This window comes from Conger conger, chromosome 10 (assembly GCF_963514075.1).
Source record: "Conger conger chromosome 10, fConCon1.1, whole genome shotgun sequence".
Taxonomy (NCBI): domain Eukaryota; kingdom Metazoa; phylum Chordata; class Actinopteri; order Anguilliformes; family Congridae; genus Conger; species Conger conger.
The window spans coordinates 32157224-32179002 of NC_083769.1; the positions used below are offsets into that span (position 1 = coordinate 32157224).

General features: G+C 38.0%; 1 protein-coding gene across 1 annotated transcript; it reads left to right on the forward strand.

Moving 5' to 3' along the window:
- Nucleotides 1–2590: 2590 nt before the first annotated feature.
- Nucleotides 2591–20965, forward strand: oprl1 (opiate receptor-like 1). The gene is made up of 4 exons (XM_061257983.1): nt 2591–2694; nt 3088–3314; nt 16380–16735; nt 19004–20965. Exons 2-4 carry the CDS (start codon nt 3106–3108, stop codon nt 19525–19527), a joined length of 1089 nt encoding a protein of 362 aa, XP_061113967.1. The 5' UTR covers nt 2591–2694; nt 3088–3105; the 3' UTR covers nt 19528–20965.
- Nucleotides 20966–21779: the final 814 nt, after the last annotated feature.

Sequence of the window (21779 nt, forward strand, 5' to 3'; positions counted from 1 at the left end):
AAGGCTCAGTGAGTGTATCTATCTGCATGCTCCAGCATTTTCTTTTAATAGTTTGCAAACACTGCTTTATTGTTGCTGCTATGTTTATATGCAAGTGAGAAGTTGAAAGATTAGAGTGGCAGAATGCAGCGTATAACCATGGGTAAATGATGGGTCATGACTATCCTGGCTGATAGATGAGAATACTATCTAGTGGCTGTCCAGATATATAAAAAATATGGCATTGCTACTGCCTTTTGTGTTTACTTGGAATGCACTGCAGCCCCAATAATTATTTACTCTTCAGATTTCAGTACAGCATGCTATTCTCTGCCATGCTGGTCCAGTAACTGCTCATGTGCCATCAATTGTGATTCAACCCTTGGTTCTCTATAAATATTCCAGGCTGTATACTGTATTGTGCTCTTGTCACATGACATTTTCCCACAGAAATCATAATGCGAAATGTCTGCATCCCTGGGCTTTTTCTCCACCTTGGGAGCTAAACCCCACAATGCTAAACCATTCCCTCAGTTCAAATAAAACCCCAATGCTCCAGTGCAGTGATGGGGACACTGTGCTTTAGGACACACCATCTTTCAGATGAGATGCTAAACCAAGGTTCTGACTCACTGTGGTCATTAAAGATCATATGGCACTCATCACAAATAGTAGGGGGTTCTTTCATATTAGCTTGCAGTGTATCTTAAATAGATCTAATTACATGGATTTATTTCACATTTAGCTGTGCTAGGCTTCAATATTTAAGCCTCACAGTAAACTGAGAACCAACCAGCGTGTAAGTAATCAGATTCTCAGCGAAGCGATTTATTGGGAGAGATCTCAGAAGATGAGAAATAAACAGGAATTTGTTCTTTCACACAATTTTAATATTCATCTAATAACTAGAAAACAATTGTATCCAGGCAGGATTTATGGCAAATGTTTACAATAACTTACGGTTTTGTCATATCACATTTTCAACGCCATGCACGTTTTGCTTCGTTTGATTAGAAATGTAGCCTATGGTGTTGGCCTCTGTGCAGTGTTAAAATTCAACTCGAACAGATAACAATAGCCACTTATTCAGTGTTAAATCTACTATTATTTCACAGCGGGAGTGAAATAGCGAACAAAAAGTCATAACATTCCCAGAGGTAAACCCATATGTCCTGTGGTGATCGTGGGGAGCAGCGAACACGCATGTTTTTACAGACAAGGTTACATTGCAGATGTATGTGTCCGTGTAATGTCTACTGTTTGCTGCCTTTGGTGTGTGTGCGTATGTGTGTGCGTGCGTAAGCAAATATAAAAGAAACAGATGGTTTATAATATAGTGGGTTTATGGCTTTTCCCCAATACCAGAATACCAGAGGTTCACAGACTATCAGTACCCAGGACAGCGGTCAAAATGGCTCTGTTCTTCGGACTCGGTTTGAAGAGAATTTCTCACAACACTGTGACTATTGCAGATTATACAGTTGCCTACGGACAATTATTGAGTGGGAAAATAACTGTTCGTACGATGTGTTCTCGGCGTCAGTAGGACATTTGTGAATATTGTGTTTCAATGCAACAGATTTACAATACTTTTTGTTGTGTTGACATATAAGGGCAGTCCGTTCAACAGTTTAACAGCGAGTATAGGCTATTAACAACTTAACAGATTCGTGTCCAACAATGTTTTTTTTTGTTTTTTTTACCATAATATTCTACCAGACCTGAGCGAAACTGTTATAAGTCAGAGAGTGCAAGTCGGTGGTAAACCCATTTCCTTTCCCCCAATAATGTTTAGATATCTTAATATTGTTACAAATATAAACACGAGCTCCCTCTGCAGATGTGTGATTCACTGCTAGCGATACCCAAGCTAATCCTATATATTAGGCTGTGTGTGTGTGTGTGTGTGTGTGTGTGTGTGTGTGTGTGTGTGTGTGTGTGTGTGTGTGTTTGTTTGTTTGTTTGTTGCATATACTATTGTATGTGTCAGAATAACAAATAGGAGTGAAATATATCCGTAAAATATCCGTTATAGTTGTCGCCCGACTGATCACCTGTGATCTCTAATGAAACGCTTGATTTATAACTACTTTTTGACTTGTTCTCTGCATACGCATGAACATAATTATAGGAGAAAATACGAGGGAACAGAGAAGAGAAAGGGCGCATAACTCACATAATAATAAATGAGTTAGAAAGAAGCGCATGGTTTCTCGGGCTGATGTCTGCAGATATACTGTACTGAAAGGCAAGAAGTGAAACGCCACTAAGGGGATAAATCTAAAATCAGTAGGCCTATTTTTTTTTATAGAAGCAGTCAGTTCTTTCAGCAGTTCTCCCAGCTGTGCGTGGTAATCAGATTGAGAAGCAGAAAAGACAGAAAGGGAGAGAGGAACAAAAAGCGTAAGGGTGCAGAATAATCGAAAACTACCAACAACCGTCCAACCACACCTCCCCCTCCCTCCGCCCTCCTTCGTTTGTAAAATAAATAAATAAATAAATGAAAAATGTTTCGTTCATCTTAGAGATCTTCAGTAACCTGTATTTCCTCCGAGTATGGAAAAAAGATCTCAGAGGGGAAAATAAAATTTCAAGACGAAAAACATTCACAACAAGAAACAGCATCTGAGCCTGAACCGTTTAATTTTTTTGGAGGATACGCTTACTGAAAGCAAGCAGACGGAGCAGGTGAATTTTCGCATAGCTCACAATAAGGTATGTGCTACTGTGCCTGCAAGCTTTCTGCAGTCAATTATTTCAGGGCTACGATTACATATTTTCATTCTACATTTTAAGAGGGGTAGTTTGTCTTTATGTGTGAGTAGAATTTATTTTTCCTGGCACTTTTCATTTAATTGCTTGGATTAATAAGGCATTTTATCAGTGTAGCTTGCGAATACCGCGGTGAATAGCTGAATAGCATGCCCGCAATGCTTCTTGTGGGATATATGCATGGAAGCGTAAACTGTCATACTGTTTTGAATTAAGCTAAGATATCTTGTTTTCTTTTTAGTTACATGCCATAAGAGTAACTATGTGTTATTATAAACAAAACATGTACTTATGCTATGGTAATGCGTTGTATTTGTGTTTTCATACCAAACTTAGGTGATTGCACGCTTCACCATGGACTTTCCAGATGATCCCATTGGGTTTAGGGACCACAGACATTATCGATTTTACAACGAGTCTATTTTCCAAAACAACTTCAGTGCATATAATGAGACAGATGGCTTCCTGTCCACGAGTGTGAAAATCACAATTGTTGTGGTATACATGATCGTCTGCGTAGTGGGACTCGTGGGAAACTGTCTGGTCATGTATGTCATCATCAGGTAAGGATTCATGCTTTTACTATGTTATGCAGGTTCGTGTATTTACACGTGCATATTACACCCATACCATTCCAAGTCTAATTTGACATGCTGAGTCGACATGTTTGCATAATGGGACACCTTAGCAAGGCTGTGTACAGTAGGACTTCACATTGGTGTAGTGGCAATGACTCAAGATGGGTAACCATGGTCACTGGTTACCGTCCCAGGGGAGACCTTGCTGGAGAGGACCCTTAATGAAGGCCTTGATGGCTTCTGAAGGTTTCTTGGACTTGTAATTAACAACAATACAAAAACAATATAATTATGTCAGTTGCAATAGGACCTCATACATATAAATATAAAAATGTATGCTTGGAAGGAATTACTATGTTACATTTTGTTTTACATAATTATGCTTTAAAATCTATGTGCTATATGTGTGTAATGAGTGCTATAGGAATTGGCGTTATGATATCATACATCACTAATATCATCACTATGTATTTAGTTGCCTGCTAAACATATCCATATCTCTCTAAATGTCTTTGGAAAAATAACATTGATAGCTAAAAATTTTCTGCCATCTTCGTGCCTGTCCATCTTCCTTTCATTTTCATTGTTTTCCATGCTGAAATATTTATTCCAAAGATGCATGCCACAACCTTCTTTTCCCTTGGGCAGCCACTGGTCCATATAGCCTTTCTTCTGGACTTAGGGTACAATTAGATGATGATATTATTATCATTATCATTATCATTATCATTATCATTATCATTATTATTTAATGAACATCATAATTTCTGAACCACCAACAATGTGTGGCACATACCTGGCGGAAACATATCATTTTGTGCAGTCATTTTACACAGAATGCTCGCCATTCATGCAACTTTGTTATCTGTGGTACTTTCTAATTATATTAATTAATTAATGTTGGAGTTGATACGGTACTTGACATTTTCTGAAGGTGTCTTTACACTGGTTCTGCTATGGAATTGCTATTCTCAGACCTCATGTTCATGGAATTCACTGTGATGCAATCTACTCATGGTTTCCCATGAATCTTTGGTCACTTTTCTTCAAAGCTAATTTTGCTCACTGAAGTTATTTGTATGAACTGAGTTTGTGCTGTGTTAGTCAGTTGTTGCCACATAATATTATTCCCCCGTATCAGTGAGAATTTGTTCTTTCATGCCTATGCAGCACTTTTGTTAATGGAACTGCGAGCTTTGATGGGCACAGAGAGCGGAAGACTCCCATGCTCCGATACTTTATTGGCTTTGAAGCTACATGAATAAGATCTTCCACTTCAGCAAATGAAACAAAAATCTGATAAAGTTTTAAAAATAACTCATCAAGGGCTCTTGGTTGTCCATATAGCTGAAGTGAGTCCTTGTTGGAGTGAAGGGCCCCCAGTATGGAAACAAGAGGTAACATCTGACATCACACAGGAAGGGGGATGTAGGATGTGCCCCACCTCATCGTACAAGAGAAACTCCATTGGCAATCAAAACGATGATTCAAAATCCTTATATAGTATATACTCTCAGTGACGTACACCTTTTTAGTACTGGGTAGGACCTCCCTTGCCCCCAGAATAGCCTGAAACCTTTGTGCTATTCAACATGTGATGGATACATCCATTAGAGATTCTGGTTTAAGTTGATGTGATTGTGCAGATTTGTCGAATGCTGCAAATCTTCCATTCCACCACATCCCAAAGGGGCTCTATTGGATGGAGAACTGGTCCTGTCCAAATCTCCAGACCCATCCTAAGATGTGTGCCCAGTCCATGACATGTTCACTTCTGATCTATGTCACAGCATCCACATGCTTTTCTGATCTAGGCCACCTCATCCACGTGCTTTTCTGATCTAGACCACCTCAGTCACATTCACTTCTGGCCTAGACCATCTTATCCACATTCGTCTCTGGTCTAGACAGCTCATCCACATTTGCTTCTTAAGAAGTTCAGTTGTTGTTCAGACTAAACATCAGAATGGGGAAGAAATATATTATATATATATAGATATTAGTAACTTTTAGTGTGGAATAATTGCTGGAGCCAGATGGTGTGGTTTGAGTATCTGAGAAACTGCTGATCTCCTGCAATTTTCATGCACAACATTCTCTAGAGTTTTGCAGAGAATGGAGCAAAAGACAATTCAGAATTCAGACAATCCAGCAAGTGGCAGTTCTGTTGGTGAAAATGCCTTGTTAATGAGAGTGGTCAGAGGAGAATGGGCAGACTGATTCAAGCTGACATGAAGGCAGCTATAACTGAAAGAACCACATGATACAACTGTGGCATGCAGAAGAGCATCTCTGAAGGCACAACATGTCAAGGTGGATAGGCTACAGCAGCACAAAAACCAATAAGGCTAAAAATAAGTCCAATAAATACCTAATAAATTGGTCACTGAGTGCTTTTTTTGGTTGAATACAGTATACCTCTCCAGGCTTCGCTTTGTCTTCTTGAAGGGAAACAGTCTCTCATAATTTATATTAATATTACAAACAAGATGCACAGTAATCAGGTTACTGCAAGACAATTAACTGCTCAGGCAATGTCAGAGACACTGGGTCCAAGGGATGGGGGTGGCGATTTACAAAACCATTATGAAAATGACTATGAGATCATTCCACCGATCTGCAAATCATATTAAAATGAAAACCTCAGACTAGCTGGGCATCCGATGGCGGAAGAGGAAAGCAATTAATGAGATTCCTAAGAATTCAATTCAAGCCCACATTCAAACAGACTTCATTGCACAGCTGTGCACTCAAGAGACTGAAGCGGAAAAAATAGTGGAGCCATTTTTGCGCAGACAGTATTACTCACTGTCTCCTCGGAAGTGCCGCAGAAGCTCGAAAGAGTCTATTTGCTAGTTAAGGGATAAACAAAATCCAATGAGAGGCGGACGCATCCATGCTACAGCTGGGGTGTGGTGGGCATTGTTTCTGAACCGGCACTGACGCAGCCCTCCTAGTTTTAGACATTATTAAGGGCTCTATTTTCAGCGTAGCTCTTAGCTCATGGTCTAAAGCACAATGTGCAAGTGTGTTCAGGACATGGCCAGAGCCACTTTTGTGAGTGTCGCGGCAGTAGAGTCTAAACGCATAGTAAGGCACAAGGTCAAAAAGCGCTGGACTTAATTCATTAATGGGTGTATCTTGGGCTCAACGTGTGATAAACCAATCACAGTCTTATCTTCCATTCCCTGTAAAGTCATCTATGTTTGCCCTTTGTCAGATTGCTAATATGATGGTGGATTTATCAAGAATTTAGAAAAAGACAGATTTCCTCCAAGGAAAAAAGCATGTTCATGCATGAAAATTGTCAGAATGAATTGTGTAATGTTGGTGCAACTTTGTCTTCCCTTCTGACTTTTTTTTTTTTTTTTTCTTAATGTTGTTCTGTTTTGGGGTAACTTTTCAACAAATATACTGCTTCAAAAATACTGCAATTAACAGTTTCTGAATATTGAAAATGTACTGTGAAGAGCTGTGAATCAGATCAAATCAATACACTTTAAAGAGCTGTGAATTAAATAAAATCAATAAGCAAATATGGATGACATTTGAATTAATCTTTGTTTCTTGATTGGTAACCAGAAGAAAAAAAAAGTAATTGAAAGACATGCTGTGCATTAACTTAATTTAAAATGCCCAAATAAATAAAGCATTTGCTGTACAAAACGATTCTGTCAGCCTATAGGTCGATACATAAAGCAGCTCTTCTGCCATCTGATTGCTCCTTGGCAGAACTGCTGGTGTACTTTAATTGGACATGCAGGTCACCATCACACCTTTTAAAGTCCTGTAATGGGTCCTCGTTTATGTCCTCGTTTATGACATCCATGAATTGCCAACATTTTGCATCCGGTATAGAATATCCAGGCCATCTGAGGGTTGTACTGTAATGATCCACCTGACTTATGCAAACATCTAAAGCATGTTTTGAGTACTGCAAACTCCACAGTGCATTTTTAGTGAGTTTTCCATTTAATGACAATTCACACACTGTACAGTACACTGAGGGTTTTGCCTTAAAGGTACAGTAATGCTTTGAGGAAATATGTGCAATGAGACCCAGCTGGGAGTAATGTCTGATTTGGCATCTGGGTGATGCACGACAGTGATTTTGTGCCACAGTGCTTACCAGATATTAGTTGCAGTGGAGAGGAAATTATTTATCATCCGATAGACTGGGGGATGATTAGAAGAGTCGATTGAGAAATTACATGACAGGGTTGAGGACAAGTCAGTAATAAAAAAATAGTTTGCATCATCTTTGCAGATGTCATGTTTTATTTACATTGGCAATCTCCATAAGTGTAAAACTACACCAACTTACACGTCTGCCTCTGTATCGCATACATTGTTGACAAAGTGGAATTTTACTTTTGTGACTGAATTTCATTTTGCGCTTTAATTTCCTATCAAATTGACTACAGAATATATAGTAATAATGTATTCTTTGTGCTTATGAGCAATAGGCAGTTGAGCATTCAGCACAGTCAAAGACAACAATGAATAAAATATTAATTAGAAATATTTGCTAACCAAACAAAGCCAATGACTGAACTACAGAATAAACATTTGTGATCCTTAAGACCTTTGTTGTCAAGGAGTTTCCTTGAAAGGATGTAAGGCCATTTATATTTAAGACATTGAAAAGAAAAGTCTAACTGACTCTTAGAGAATGACAAATTAGATTACGTCTTTGAACAATTCATCTCAATCTGTTAAGCAATATGTACACTAATAACTCTACAGTTGTAGTTGGCTAATAATATTTAAATACCACATTAATGGGACTGTTTGCATGCAAAGAAAAAAAGTGTACATTACGAGGGATGCATGTTGCACTTTATTGAGCATGTTGCCTAATTGCCTTTTAAATTATATTTATAAACTGATGATTTCCCACTCTCTCTGTGGGCTGGAGAAATGTTTAACCATTGTTCTTTCTTTGTTTTGTTGGACACTGTAGTCTAAACTAAAACTGGAAAATAATGTTTCTTTCTTCAGCGCCACGTCCTCTAACAATATCTCAATTTCATTTGCTGTGAAGCTGTGGGACTGCTTCTTTCTTTGTTTTTTCACCATATCTTATGTTGTTTTCGTGTTGGTGCGTTTTGCTTGTTGGTGTGCTTTTATTGAAAACATCAGCTAGTCAGAGAAAATTGTGAATTACACCAGTAATGTGATGGTGCTTCAGGCAAATCAACCCTGATTGCAAAGTCATTTAAGGCACCATGACAAAGATATTAAAATAATGTTACTAAAACATGACATGCCAAAGAATGCGTATTGCTAGGTGGTGTAGCCACAAACCATTTCACGAACCGTATTTATACTTTCTCGAAAATTATATCTGTACAGTTGGATAATTTAGTTTGTAAGTCTTTAATTATATTAATAAGTTCCCATCAGTCATGATGAATGCAATATTTGAAAGTATTTCTGTAGTGTTTTATTCATAAAGAACACTACTTTATCTCATAACACAGTCAAGTAGTCGCTGCATGGAGTGTATAATCGATCTTAGTGCAAGTCGATGGGCCTAGTAACAACGTAGAAGCTATCCCTTAAGCAACTGCCTAAGTGATAGTTTGGGGAACATGACTAGAAAACTAAACAACTTTAGTAAGGTATATGTAGAATGCTAAGAGACACCGTTATTGGGAAACGCCTCCCAGTACTGTCTAAAAGTCTTCCGTAAAACAAATCCTGAAAGTTAAGATGCTTTCAAAAAATTCTAATTAACAGTTTCTAATGTACTACAAAGAGCTGTGAATAGTTCAATAAGCAAATATGGGCGAGGTGGTCTTTTCAGGATGGGTCTGGGGATGGATTCCCAGATAAAAACAATACTACCTAATTTGTAAACTTTAAATTAGTCCCAGTTAAAATAAAACAATACATTGTCGTTATGCTGATAAATTAATACAGTTTTATATATGAATCAGTTGGTAGTGTTTCAAACATATTGGATAAGTTGTCACAGTTCCTCTGGTTTTTCTTTAGTTGCTTCACTTACTTCTGGCTCTCTAGGTAATCCCAGACAGCTTCAATCAGGTTTTTATCTTTTACTTAATATGTTACTTTCTTAGGAAAATGAATGTTTGGAAGTCTCAAATTTTGGTATTTTATACTGACACACTGATGCATAAAACAAAACAAAAAAATAAGAATTTATATTTAAAACATCCAAGGTGCCTAGATTGCTTACATGAATTTTGCACATTACCGTACTTTCATACTGTCATTTATTCATGATCATAACATGTCTGAGAGGTCCGATAGGGCCCAATCCTGGCTTATTAGCAAGAATTTGCAAGAATTAACCTTGCTTGGGTGACTTAAGTTAATACTCTATATGAAGACACGTTAAATGACATGCAAATATTTAAATATTTGAATATCACCATAGCATATGGCTATTATAATACTACATATTATCAGCACAGCATTAGTGTGCAGTAGCTTGCATACTAATAACATCAGAATTAAAGCTAGAACCTTAACAATAACTTAAGAAAGATTGAAGAAATACTATGTACATATATAGTATTATAGTTATATATTATATATTACAGTTGTACTAATACATTTATTTGTTTGTATTTCTTGTCATTTTGGATTAAATTTTATAGACAAAAATAAAGCATTAACATTTTACAGTCCATCTCCATATTTGTTGTTTTTTGTTTTACCAAGGATATGTCTGTAATATAGCCCCTATTAGCAGTGTGCTGTATTTCGCAAGATTACCTGTCACTGCAAAAACATTTTTTATTTTAATGGCATTTGCTTGAAAGGTTTACAGCACTGTAAATGGAATGCACCCCCTATGCAAATATGGGGTGTGCTGATGCAAGTTCAGTTTGTAATTATTCTTCCCCCAGTAAATTCTGCAGTAAAATTGCAGTAATTTATTACATATGAAGCAGGAGGTGATTATTTCACTCATATTGGCTTGGCTATAGTCACTGCATAAAATGTTGAAAATAATATTCAGGATTTAGCAATAGCACTTGACCTGTGCAAGTAAAACTAATCATAGGAAAAGGAAACATGACCAGGACACTTCACTGAGGTGATTTCGGGCTATTTCATTATTTTAGTTTGGCCAAAAGTTTGGTTTATTTGTAATTGACACAGGTATAATTTACAATTTAAAATGTTTACATTTCTTAGAATGCAAGTATCTTTTTTTTTTTTTTTTGTATCAGTCATCAGGCTGGATTTAACCTGTTATGATTTATACTGAAAGCTTTATACTGAAAACTTTCTCATACCTGCATTAAGGAAGCGGTTGAATAAACCTGGCTAATCAGAAACAGCATAGAAGCCACTGTCCAATTACCTTTGGTCCCCTAAAGTAATCAAGTAAAATGGGGGACTACATTTAAAAAGTGTACCAATATCCAAATACTTACAGATTGCACTGTATATACACCCCATTTTCTTTATCTTATCTCTCAAATGCTTTATTCTTGATAGATCATTTACTTAATCTTCCCATCTTTGTTTTGTCTTGGCTGTATTTACTTCTTACTTGGCAGTTTACACAAGTGCAAACTATTTCATACCAACTGCAATATTTCTATTGCTCTTTATCTGAACACTTTATCTCCTAGAGAAAGGATACGGGAGACTGCTTGCTGAGTGTTCTCTGATCCTTGTCCAATCATTTCTACACAATACCGGCAAAGCTCTTTTAAAAATGAACTTTTTCTTGTTTTCGTGGATATCCCATTCTGTGGATTCACACTTGGTTTTCACTGTAGTAAAGATGGAATTCCATCTTACAAGTCAGTTAGAGATGGGGTGATGCAATGAATCTGTATGCAGAATTGTTTGAGATTCATTCAATTCTTAAAGATACAATAGGTAGGATTTTTGTATTAAAACATTGTTATAAGACCATTGTAAATCCCTTCCTATCCTATCATTGAAAAAGGTTCACTGACTCACGGAATCACCCTCTGCCTGCGTTTATAGTCCTTAAATTTGGGTTTCAAAGTGCAAATCCGACCATCACTCTGTATGAAATCATTGTACAGCTGGACAACAATTCAAGCTCATTGGCCAATGGTGTGGGGGCTTATTCTGATTGTTTGTGTAGGTGCCCAAATTGCACTCCAGACAAGCCATCACTGAAACTCTTTATTCTATTGCTTATTATCCAAGTGAAGAATACATATCTAATAAGCAAATTAGCTGTAGTTAGCTTGACAAATTTACAAATATCTACTTATGATAAAATATATATGCGAATTCAGGAAGCTAACTAGTAATAGCTAATTTGTTTGTTGTTACTGATAGCAAACTGTTGTTTTCTAACTAGATAAGCAATAGTATACAGAGTTTCAGTGATCGCTTGTCTGGAGTATTTATAAACAGAATAAAATAAAATATTTTATTTTAAACAAAATGATATTGAGACTGCATATGAAATGGCCTGTTTTCTTTTTTCCAATTTAAATATGCACACCTCTTACACACACATTACAGATGATGGGGAAAAAAAACATTGAGCACATGACTCAATTTCAGTTTGGAAGTTGCTTGTGTTTGATTCTTGTCTGATTCCCATTGCTTAATGTGTGAATATGTGTGATTGTTATCATAAGCCATATACTGTACAAATTGCACTATAACACTAACACCTCCTTAGACATGTTAACCCCCCAAGGAGCATTTTCTACCTATGTCGTACTAGTCCTATAAAAGTGTCAATATCTCATGTGCACACACATGGATGAAGACCAAAAAAATTAAAGAAGAGACTTGTATCATTCAGAAACTTGAGGAAGAACAAATGTATGTCCAGTGTACACAAACGGTACACAAACAATTAGAAAAAAGTTGTATAGTTTGTGGTGCCTCGGGGTGAATCCTGGGGTGCAGAGAGTGGGCACAGCTAGGAACCAACACAGGAGATAGCAGATGTCAGAAAAAATACTTTATTTTTTCTGGGGTTTTTTTTTTTTTCGGGGTATCGGTGATAGCGCCCCCCCTCAGGGCAAGGGTAGGGGAAAACTGGAGAAATCAAAGGGGCCGTTAGGCAAAAAATAAACGAAGATTCTTCCCAGACCGGGGTATTTTCCAGGGCTTCCTCCCTCCTCTCCTCTTCGGCCGCGTCAGGGCTGGCGGGAAACAGAAAGACAGGGGGTGAATAGGGAGGTAATTTATCTGGCTCACGTGACCGGCGTCCGTTTCCAGGTCTTCGGTGTTGCCGTCCGTGAAGGTGGGGTCTTCCTCAGGTTCAGTATGGCTGGGCGTTGCAGGTCCTTCCTCTCCCTGCCTTCCACACTCTCACACGCTCAGGAATGGCACCAACTGAGCCTGGCTGCAGCCTCGACCGCGCCTTAAATCCCATTCCCTGCTCATTAGGAAAAGAGGCTGCAGCTGAGTCAGTGATTTTCCACTCTGCTACCTCACGTGCGCTGGCCGGGGTCCTGGACCGCAGGTAGAGGGATCTCTCTCCAAGGTGCTGATCTCCCCATCACATCTCTAGGCAGATATACCCCTTCGCACACCTCTCCCAATGCGTGACGTCTGCGCGGTTGACCGGCACGGGCCCCTCCAGGGTTCTCCACCCACGTGGCACAACATTCAGGAGCAGGGGTGCCACAAGTTTAGCAATTAATATCTACATTTCTAAGTCAAGGACCAACCCAGAACTACGCTATATTTGTGCACAAACCTGATGTCAATTTATGTAGAAAATATGGCAAAAATGTCAATAGGCATTCAAATTCCACATGAGTTTTCACAAAAACTATCCACATATTCCCAAACATCTGCATATCTTTTTGTACAGACACATGAATGATCAGAAAAGCTATCTCTGAAAGCTTTCTATTAAAACTGATTTTTTGATTCAAAATGTAAAGAGAATTAACCTTGTTGTGTGTTTTCTTCACATATATGAGACTATGTTTTTTTATAAAGCTCTCCAAAGTGTTCAAAAAGCTCTCTGAAAACCTACCGCTTTCTAACAAATCTGCATTACATTTAAAATAGAACTTTATTTCAAAATGAGGTTACCCAGAGCCCCGTTAGCCCCGTTAGCCAGTACAATTGCATGTTTACATCTATAGCAAGTCCAAATCCAGTTTTATTATCTCACAGTTTTTATTATCTTCTAAATAGGAACACAACAATTTGGGATGTCTGCGTCTCAACAGTGTGGATGGGGTTAAGTGAAAAGAGCAATCTGAAACTAAGCCATACAGTATATAGCACGGTGCCATATCATAAAGCTGGGGTTTGTAGAAACGTTGGCAGGAAATCCAATGGTCATAGCCCTCTTTCTTCAATTTCCCTTCCTTTGATATAATATTAAATATTCAGCTCTCATTTGCTTAAAATGTGTCATCAAACACTGACTCCTGGTGGAATTCTAGGACAATGAATATACTAACTAAATTAAAAATTCACACTGTAAACAGAGATGTGAATCGTTAGGTTTAAGATTCAGTGATTTTTGTGAGGTCACTGCCCACACCAAAGCATACGTATGAACTCATGACTCTGTGGATAGCCACAGATGGCTGGTAGACTTCATATGATGTGGGTGGACACTGAGGACTGCACAATAGGCTGCTCACAGTGCTGCTTTTATTGTGGCAGGTGGAGAGGTCATGAAAAAACTAACCCACACAGGACGTTGCATCACCTCACAGTAGCCAAGTTGTCAGGGCATTGGAAGGAAATCATCATGGCCAGGGTGCCAATACATGCAGACCTCTTGCATAAGACTTCTATAACCATTACTTTTTCAACATGATGAGGTGCACCTGTTATCTGTGACTAGGTAATTAATTCACCAATTAGACCTACTATTTATGAATTCATTCATTTGTTTATTTACAAGAAAAGGTTAAAAAAACCATCTAAGTATGTGTGTTACGAGAATAGAAAAGTGGAGTGTCTGCAATGTGACTAGGTAAGTAAAGTCTGGAGGGAGTAGTTCACAATTTGCCGTTAATTAAGCTTAAGTAATGGACAAAAGTAAGATTCCCAATAGGAAACTGATGAAAAGACATTAGGCTGTCTTTTCTAGAATTGTGCTAGAATGGAGGGTTGTTGTGGAATGGAAACACAGACCGGGAGGGTAGGGGAGGGGTGAAAGGTGCAGGTGAAAGTACAATTTCAGACCTGGGGTTTGCAGGCTTCAGCATATGTTGGTATGTATCTGTGCATACCAGCAGGAGTGGCCTCAACAATGCACTGACTACTACATCAAAGGTCAGCAAAATGATTCACCGCTAGAAGTCTTAAATTATTATAAAAATAATATTTATTTTAAAATATATATATATGAACAATAAATGACCAGGTCACCAGGGATTCTGCATGAATTTCCATGTATGTAGCTGGTCTTTCCTCATTTGAGAACACAGAAGCTTTATATGATAAATAGATAGCCATGGAACACCCAAGTTATCACATGGAAATTATATATGTGGAGACTATAATTAAATATTCTAATTGGAATATTTGGTTGAGGGCAGCAGCAAAGTAGTTGCTCCTTTTTCTTCCTTTGCAATGAGCCCTGGGTGACAAGCCTAATGTTCTCATTATATAATTCCACTGCTGCAAAAAATAGATTTCCATTGCATAATTAGCTCATAATTATACTTTCAGAAGAGATGAGGCTCAGTCAACTCCCAGAATATGAAATATGAATGAGCCATAAAATATTATCTTTATATACACTCACTGAGCACTTTATTAGGTATTTATTAGACTTATTATTATTTTTTTTTACTTATTGGTCTTCTGCTGCTGTAATCTATCCACTTAGAGGTTTGATGCGTTGTGTGTTCAGACACTCTTCTGCATACCACTGTTGTAATGTGTGGTTATTTGTGTTACTGTCACCTTTCTGTCAGCTTCGACCAGTCTGGCCCCTCTCCTCTGAACTCTCTCATTAACAAGGCATTTTTGCATGCAGAACTGCTGCTCACTGGATGCTTTTTTGTTTTGTGCACCATTCTCTGCAAACTCTGGGAACTGTTATGTGTGAAAATCCAAGGAGATTTCTCAATAGAGATACTCAAACCACTGGTACCAATAATCATTCCATGGTCAAAGTCACTTAGATCATATTTCTTCCTCATTCTGACATTTGGTCTGAAAAACGGTTGAACCTCTTGACCATGTCTACATAGTTTTATGCATTTAGTTGCTGCTGCATGATTGGCTGATTAAATATTTGTATTAGCAAGCTGGTGTACAGGTCTACCTAATAAAGTGTTCACTGAGTGTATAGTTATACATTTAAAAAACAAAAGGAGTATTGATTTTGCTTTATTTTACAGGCCATTAATTACCTAGTATTTACTGGGTAAAACAACCGCTTGTGTAATCATATTAGATAACTATTGATTTCAGAGATAAGTACCATGACACAAAGTCAGTCCTCTAAGTACTTTGAAAATATGTTTTACTGACTATTTCATAGTACTTACCTGTGAAGTCAGAATACCTAATAATTACAGTTAACTGTTATCTATCCAGCCCCAGTTTCAAGCACAGGTGTGATATTGATGTGCTTTTTATAGTTTGAGAGTTATTTTCACAGTATTTATAATAAAGCTGTGAATTATTTTAGATTAAGTAATAATAACATTATGCAGGATGCATGTAAGTAATTGTAGATGATGCAATTTTATGACTTTATTTTAGTGATTTCATAGCAAATAGTTCAAGCACATTTAAAGTGCAAGGTTCAAAAGGGTTGGACTTAATGAATGGATTTAATGAATGAATGGATGAATTAAAGAATTGGTGTGTCTTGTGTATAACATGAGTATATACATAAACCAGAGTGGAGTGGAGTCCTCTTGCATTCCTTTTAAAGGTGAATTTAGCAAAACTTCAAAAAGACAGATTTACCACTGAGGGGAAGTCCTGTGCCTGGCTCCATTAAATTAACATTGTCTTAACAAATTCTGTGAGGAGTCTCAGTAACTAGCAGTCTTGTCTGACATAATAATAATAGTGCAGATTACTTAAAAATTAATTTTTGTATTGCTTGTGTACCTTATTTTGCTTCAGGTACACAAAAATGAAGACTGCCACCAATATATACATCTTCAACCTGGCTCTGGCTGATTCTCTGGTCCTTGCCACACTGCCATTCCAGGGAACAGATGTCTTCCTGGGCTTCTGGCCCTTTGGGAATGTCCTGTGCAAGGTGGTCATCTCCATTGACTACTACAACATGTTCACCAGCACCTTCACTCTCACCATGATGAGTGTGGACCGCTACATCGCAGTCTGCCACCCGGTCAAAGCTTTGGACATGCGGACACCACACAAAGCCAAGGTCATCAACATCTGCATCTGGGTACTGGCTTCTGCCATCGGGGTGCCTGCTATGATTCTGGGGGATGTGGAGGTAGAGGCAAATGGTATGTGCTCGTTTCCATAAATAGATTAATTCCTTATTCAAATAGATATTTTTAACGAGAGACAGCATGGGTGATTTAATGATGGCAATTTATAGACTTTCTCATTTGACATATGATTTTCTCATGAGTTACAACCTGGGGAGCTCAGATGCCCTCTCACACTTTACGATACCTGACTATGACAACCGAACGGATGATAGCATAGACTATAAGGGCTTCCCACCAGATCAGAAAAACATCAGAAATGGAACGACCTCCTGTTTGGTCAACGGGAATGGAAACAGAATCGGCTTGCAAGACCTCTCATACCTGGCAAATTCAAGCCCATTGTGCCCTAATTGACAAGTGAAAATAAAATCGGGAACCCTTAAGCCAGTAAGATCAGCATGAGCAGTGATCAGCAAGAGTAGTGACGTTAAGACCAAACATTTTTCTCACAAGAAGCTCCAGATCTGAAAAGAACAAATGGGAGCCTGCAAATTGTAGCCTGTACGCCATCAGTCTTACCTGAAGAAGTTTCTGAGGTGCAGCATATCTACAATGCACATTTCTCTCTATAGTAAGGCTAAACAAGGCCAGTAACAGTCAGTTTTTATTTTATTAGTATTTTAATGTGAATACGGATTTGCAAAAGTGTTTACAAAATGGATCAGTGAGGAACAAAGAACATTCAAACATGCAGCTGTAAGAGCTGATGGGAAGCTCTGTCAACATCAGGCTAAGATCTTTATTTATTTAGTTACTGTTTATCCCACTTTTGCATTCACCCTTCTTGCTGCCGGTTATCTTTGTTTTCTTATTCTTCTGCTTTGTCGGGCTTGACATCTGCTTGGGATTGATGAGAGAAAATTAAATTTTACAAAATGTGTCTGCATTAAGCACAATAAAAATTGATTCATCATCACATCCTGTGCCATTAATTCAGCAATCAGTAATACGTTCTTTTTCTTAATATTCTTCGTGAGCTTTGCTCCTGTTTGGTCTTTTATTTCTATTTTTCTTCTTTTCCCATTTATATGCTGGGGCTATGCTGCGTTCCTTGGTTATGGCTGATTATGGCCACAGAGATACCTTTTGTTGTTTTTTTTTATGGATAACAGTGGGGGAATTCAACTGTGTCAGAACTCCACCTGATGCACGTTGCGAAGATCAAAAGCTAAAGCTGGAGCAAAGGGTGGGAATTTATTGCATATATATTATTCATGCAGGAGACAAAGGGAGATGGGGAAGCTAGCAGAAATGTTGCATGATATGAGACTGGGAAGCCTAAGCAGACACCCTGAAGATATGTGGTGTGTTTGTTTGTGCTGTGTCGGTGTTTGTTTGTGGAAGGGGTTATGTAGGGAAAATCACTCTATTTAATCATTTGCTAATTCTTTGGTTAATTTAGATGTTGGCTCTTCCCATGTGTCTCTGATTATAAATAGGAATCAATGCCATTTATGAAGATTTAAGAACACACTTCTGGCAAGAGTTGTTTCAGAGTAATTAAGATCTGCTACCTGTATAAGAACTTCTATTAGTATTTTTCAACCATTTGCAATTGTATTTATTCCAGTGATTCAATTTATTCAGCGTGACTAGTGTGCAGCTTTGACTGTATGCTGTACCAACCATGTTGGTTTTAGATATCATACTAATCTCTGTTGATAATCCTCAGATCACTCAGCCACTTAATGTTCACACATTTTCACCCTGGCAACGCTTCGTCCAATCCAACAGAGAACACTTCTCAAACAAAACCTTCAAGTCAGCGCTTTTATTGAATGACTTATTCATTCTCTAAGCAGATAATTATGAATTATTCATATGTACTTTTGACTTGCTGTACATGTTGTTCTTTTAAATGTAAAAATTGAACTGAAAGAATTGAAGTGGAATAATCTTGTGAATTACCATTGCAGGTATTTGATTCAATAATATACTGTATAATGTACAAATATTTTTGATTGCCTTAAGAATATAGGTGTTAACACGATGTTAATAATTATAGCCAGGGTTAAGCTTTTTTCTCTTCTACAATTTTATTACTGGCATCTATTTTAATTCATTTTGAACAGCCAGTGTTAGGAACACTTATTCTCCAGAGGTGTACTGTATGTTCATAACTCCCTATTATAGGCCTACTGTTAATCCGTCATACTGTTATTTCTTAATTATATCATTACATTTTGACAGGCAATCACAGCAGGATAACTTACAGTTTATAAATCTGAAGCCACAACATTCCCTGAAAATACTGACTCGTGCTTCTTGTTTTTATAACAGACGAAGGCATCGAGTGCATCGTGGTTCTGCCCGACCCTCGCAGCTCCCCAGTGTTTGGCACCTGCGTGTTCCTCTTCTCCTTCCTCATCCCGGTGGCCATTATCAGCGTGTGCTACAGCCTGATGGTCAAGCGTCTGCGCAGCGTGCGCATCCTGTCGGGCTCCAAGGAGAAGGACCGCAACCTGCGGCGCATCACCCGCATGGTGCTGGTGGTGGTGGCCGTGTTTGTGGTGTGCTGGACGCCCATCCAGATCATGGTGCTGGCCCAGTCTCTGGCGGTCAACCTGGGCAGCCTGCTGACCGTCATCCTCATGCACTTCTGCATTGCCCTGGGTTACGTCAACAGCAGCCTCAATCCCGTCCTCTATGCCTTCTTGGATGAAAACTTCAAGCGCTGTTTCCGGGAGTTCTGCTATCCGTCGGCCTTCCGCCTGGACATGCAGCAGTCTGGCCGCATGCGGAGCATCGCCCGGGAGGTGGCTTACAACTGCAAGGCCGCGGACGGCAACAGCAACCCTGCCTGACTAGGCGTGGAGCTGCCCCTTGTTGGCACACAACCACCCAAAGCAGGCAATTCAAACACTGAACTCACGCAAATTACTGCCCTCTAGCGACACGAGGGTCCCCATAGCTATCTATGCTGGGGAACCTCTTTGACACAACTATTGGGACTAAGGGGCTTTAATCAGTGTTTTATCTGGTTTGGACATTGTCAGCTTTGTTTTCTTTCCTCTTCATTTTGTACAGTGAATTGAGGCTTCATTTATTGTTAAATTGATTATTTGTCATTGTTAGCACTCTGGTTGCTAAGATGATTTCAATGGCCTTAAATATTCTGCAGTATATTAAAGTTATCCTTGATGAGTGCTTTTTGTTCATTGCTTTGCTCTTGCTGACAAAACTTGGGACACTGTGAAGAAAAGACTTTAAGGAAGGAGAAAGACTTTAATTAAACTTAGAGATTTATTATAATTTTGTAAAATATCAAATGCTTTATCTATTGTTCTGGAAGTATTTGTTATCCTGTAAAAAATATACAATTATATAGAATTTATATATACACACATACAAACACTCAGTGACTACTTATACCTGTACACCAGCTTGTTATTGCAAATATCTAATCAGCCAATCACATAGCAGCAACTCAATGCATAAAAACATGCAGACATGGTAAAGAGGTTCAGTTGTTGTTCAGACCAAACATCAGAATGGGGAAGAAATGCAAGACTTAGTAAAGTAACTTTATTGAAAACATACTTTGTTGGTGGCAGATGGAGTGATATCTCAGAAACTGTTGGTTTCCTGAGATTTCCATGCACACCAGTATCTAGAGTTTACCAAGAATGATGTGAAAAAAAAAACAAACAAACAAACAAAAACATCCAGTGAGCAGCAGTTCTGTTGCCAAAAATGCTTTGTTAACGAGAGAGGTCAGAGGACAGCAAATTACTTAAAATAACCATGACAGTGGTACCTGTATGCAGAAGAGCATTTCTGAACACACAACACTACACTACCGCTGCAGAAGACAAATAAGTAAAAAAAGTCTAATAGAGTGGTCACTGTGTGTATACTATATTCTGTAGCATTGTTTTAGCAAAAAAATTATGACATTTAAAAAAGCATTGCAGAATGAAATTCATGTGGTATTATATTTACATGAACATATAAATGAATATAAGTATGAATATTGCTATGGTCATTTTGATACATTACCTCTCTATTTTAACATGTACTCAGTCTCTGATCTAGTATTGTACATGTGCCCCTTTGTTTCTCTATGTGTGTAATGCAGGGACAACAGTATATCCGTTTACATTTCCGAACAGTCGAATGTTAATAGACCTATTCTAAGCCAAATCTTATAAATATTTAATGGAAAACATAGAGATGATGGTTGGTCTTGTATTTGAGATTTGTTTTGTTCTGTACTGTGTATATTTATTGATTTATTTCTTGATCGACTGAATAAATAATTTGTTTTCTGATTTTGCTCCAATATTTGCTGAATCTTAAAGCTGAAAGCATACTATTTTTTTCAGCTCATTCATTAAAATACACAAAAATATGAATAGATTCTTGTGTCCATTATCACTGGTTCTGGTTTCTTCCTGACCATTATTTTGCATGCTTGCTTATATGTGTTTTTCCTGCATCTAATAGTTAATTAAAATGCAACTTACAATAAAATTTGGACAGCAAGAGAGATGGATGAATGCCTGTAAAAAGGGAAGAAGCCTTACTTTTTAATCACTCTTACGATACTCTGTCAGCCTTTCAGATGCCATATCCGGCTATGGAATTCACCCTGAGTTACAGTGATAGGCCCCATGGTTGGAATAAAATCTTCACTATGGCACTCCTAACTGTGACTGCAAATGGAAATTCTCAACAGTCACCTTTTTCATCAGCATTAGAGCATGCCTCATGCACATCCAGTATCTAACCATGGAGGTTTAGAAGGTCAAAGTTGTTATTTTCTTGACACTTAGAAAATGTATGGCTGACCAAACTGTCAAATAATGTCATTTTGGCAAATAACAAATTTTACACAAACAGCCCAAGAACAAAAGGAAATGGTTACATCATTCAAGCTATTTGATTTAATATTGTAATATACAGTACGCATATGCACATTTTCCCTCTTTATGTATCACATAATAAATGAGTATCACAAAATATGTACTCCAAGAAAATCGTTTTTGAAAACCATAACCACATCAGAGCGCTTCATTTGCAAAGGGCAAAAATTTCCCTTTTTTCCAGTCACATC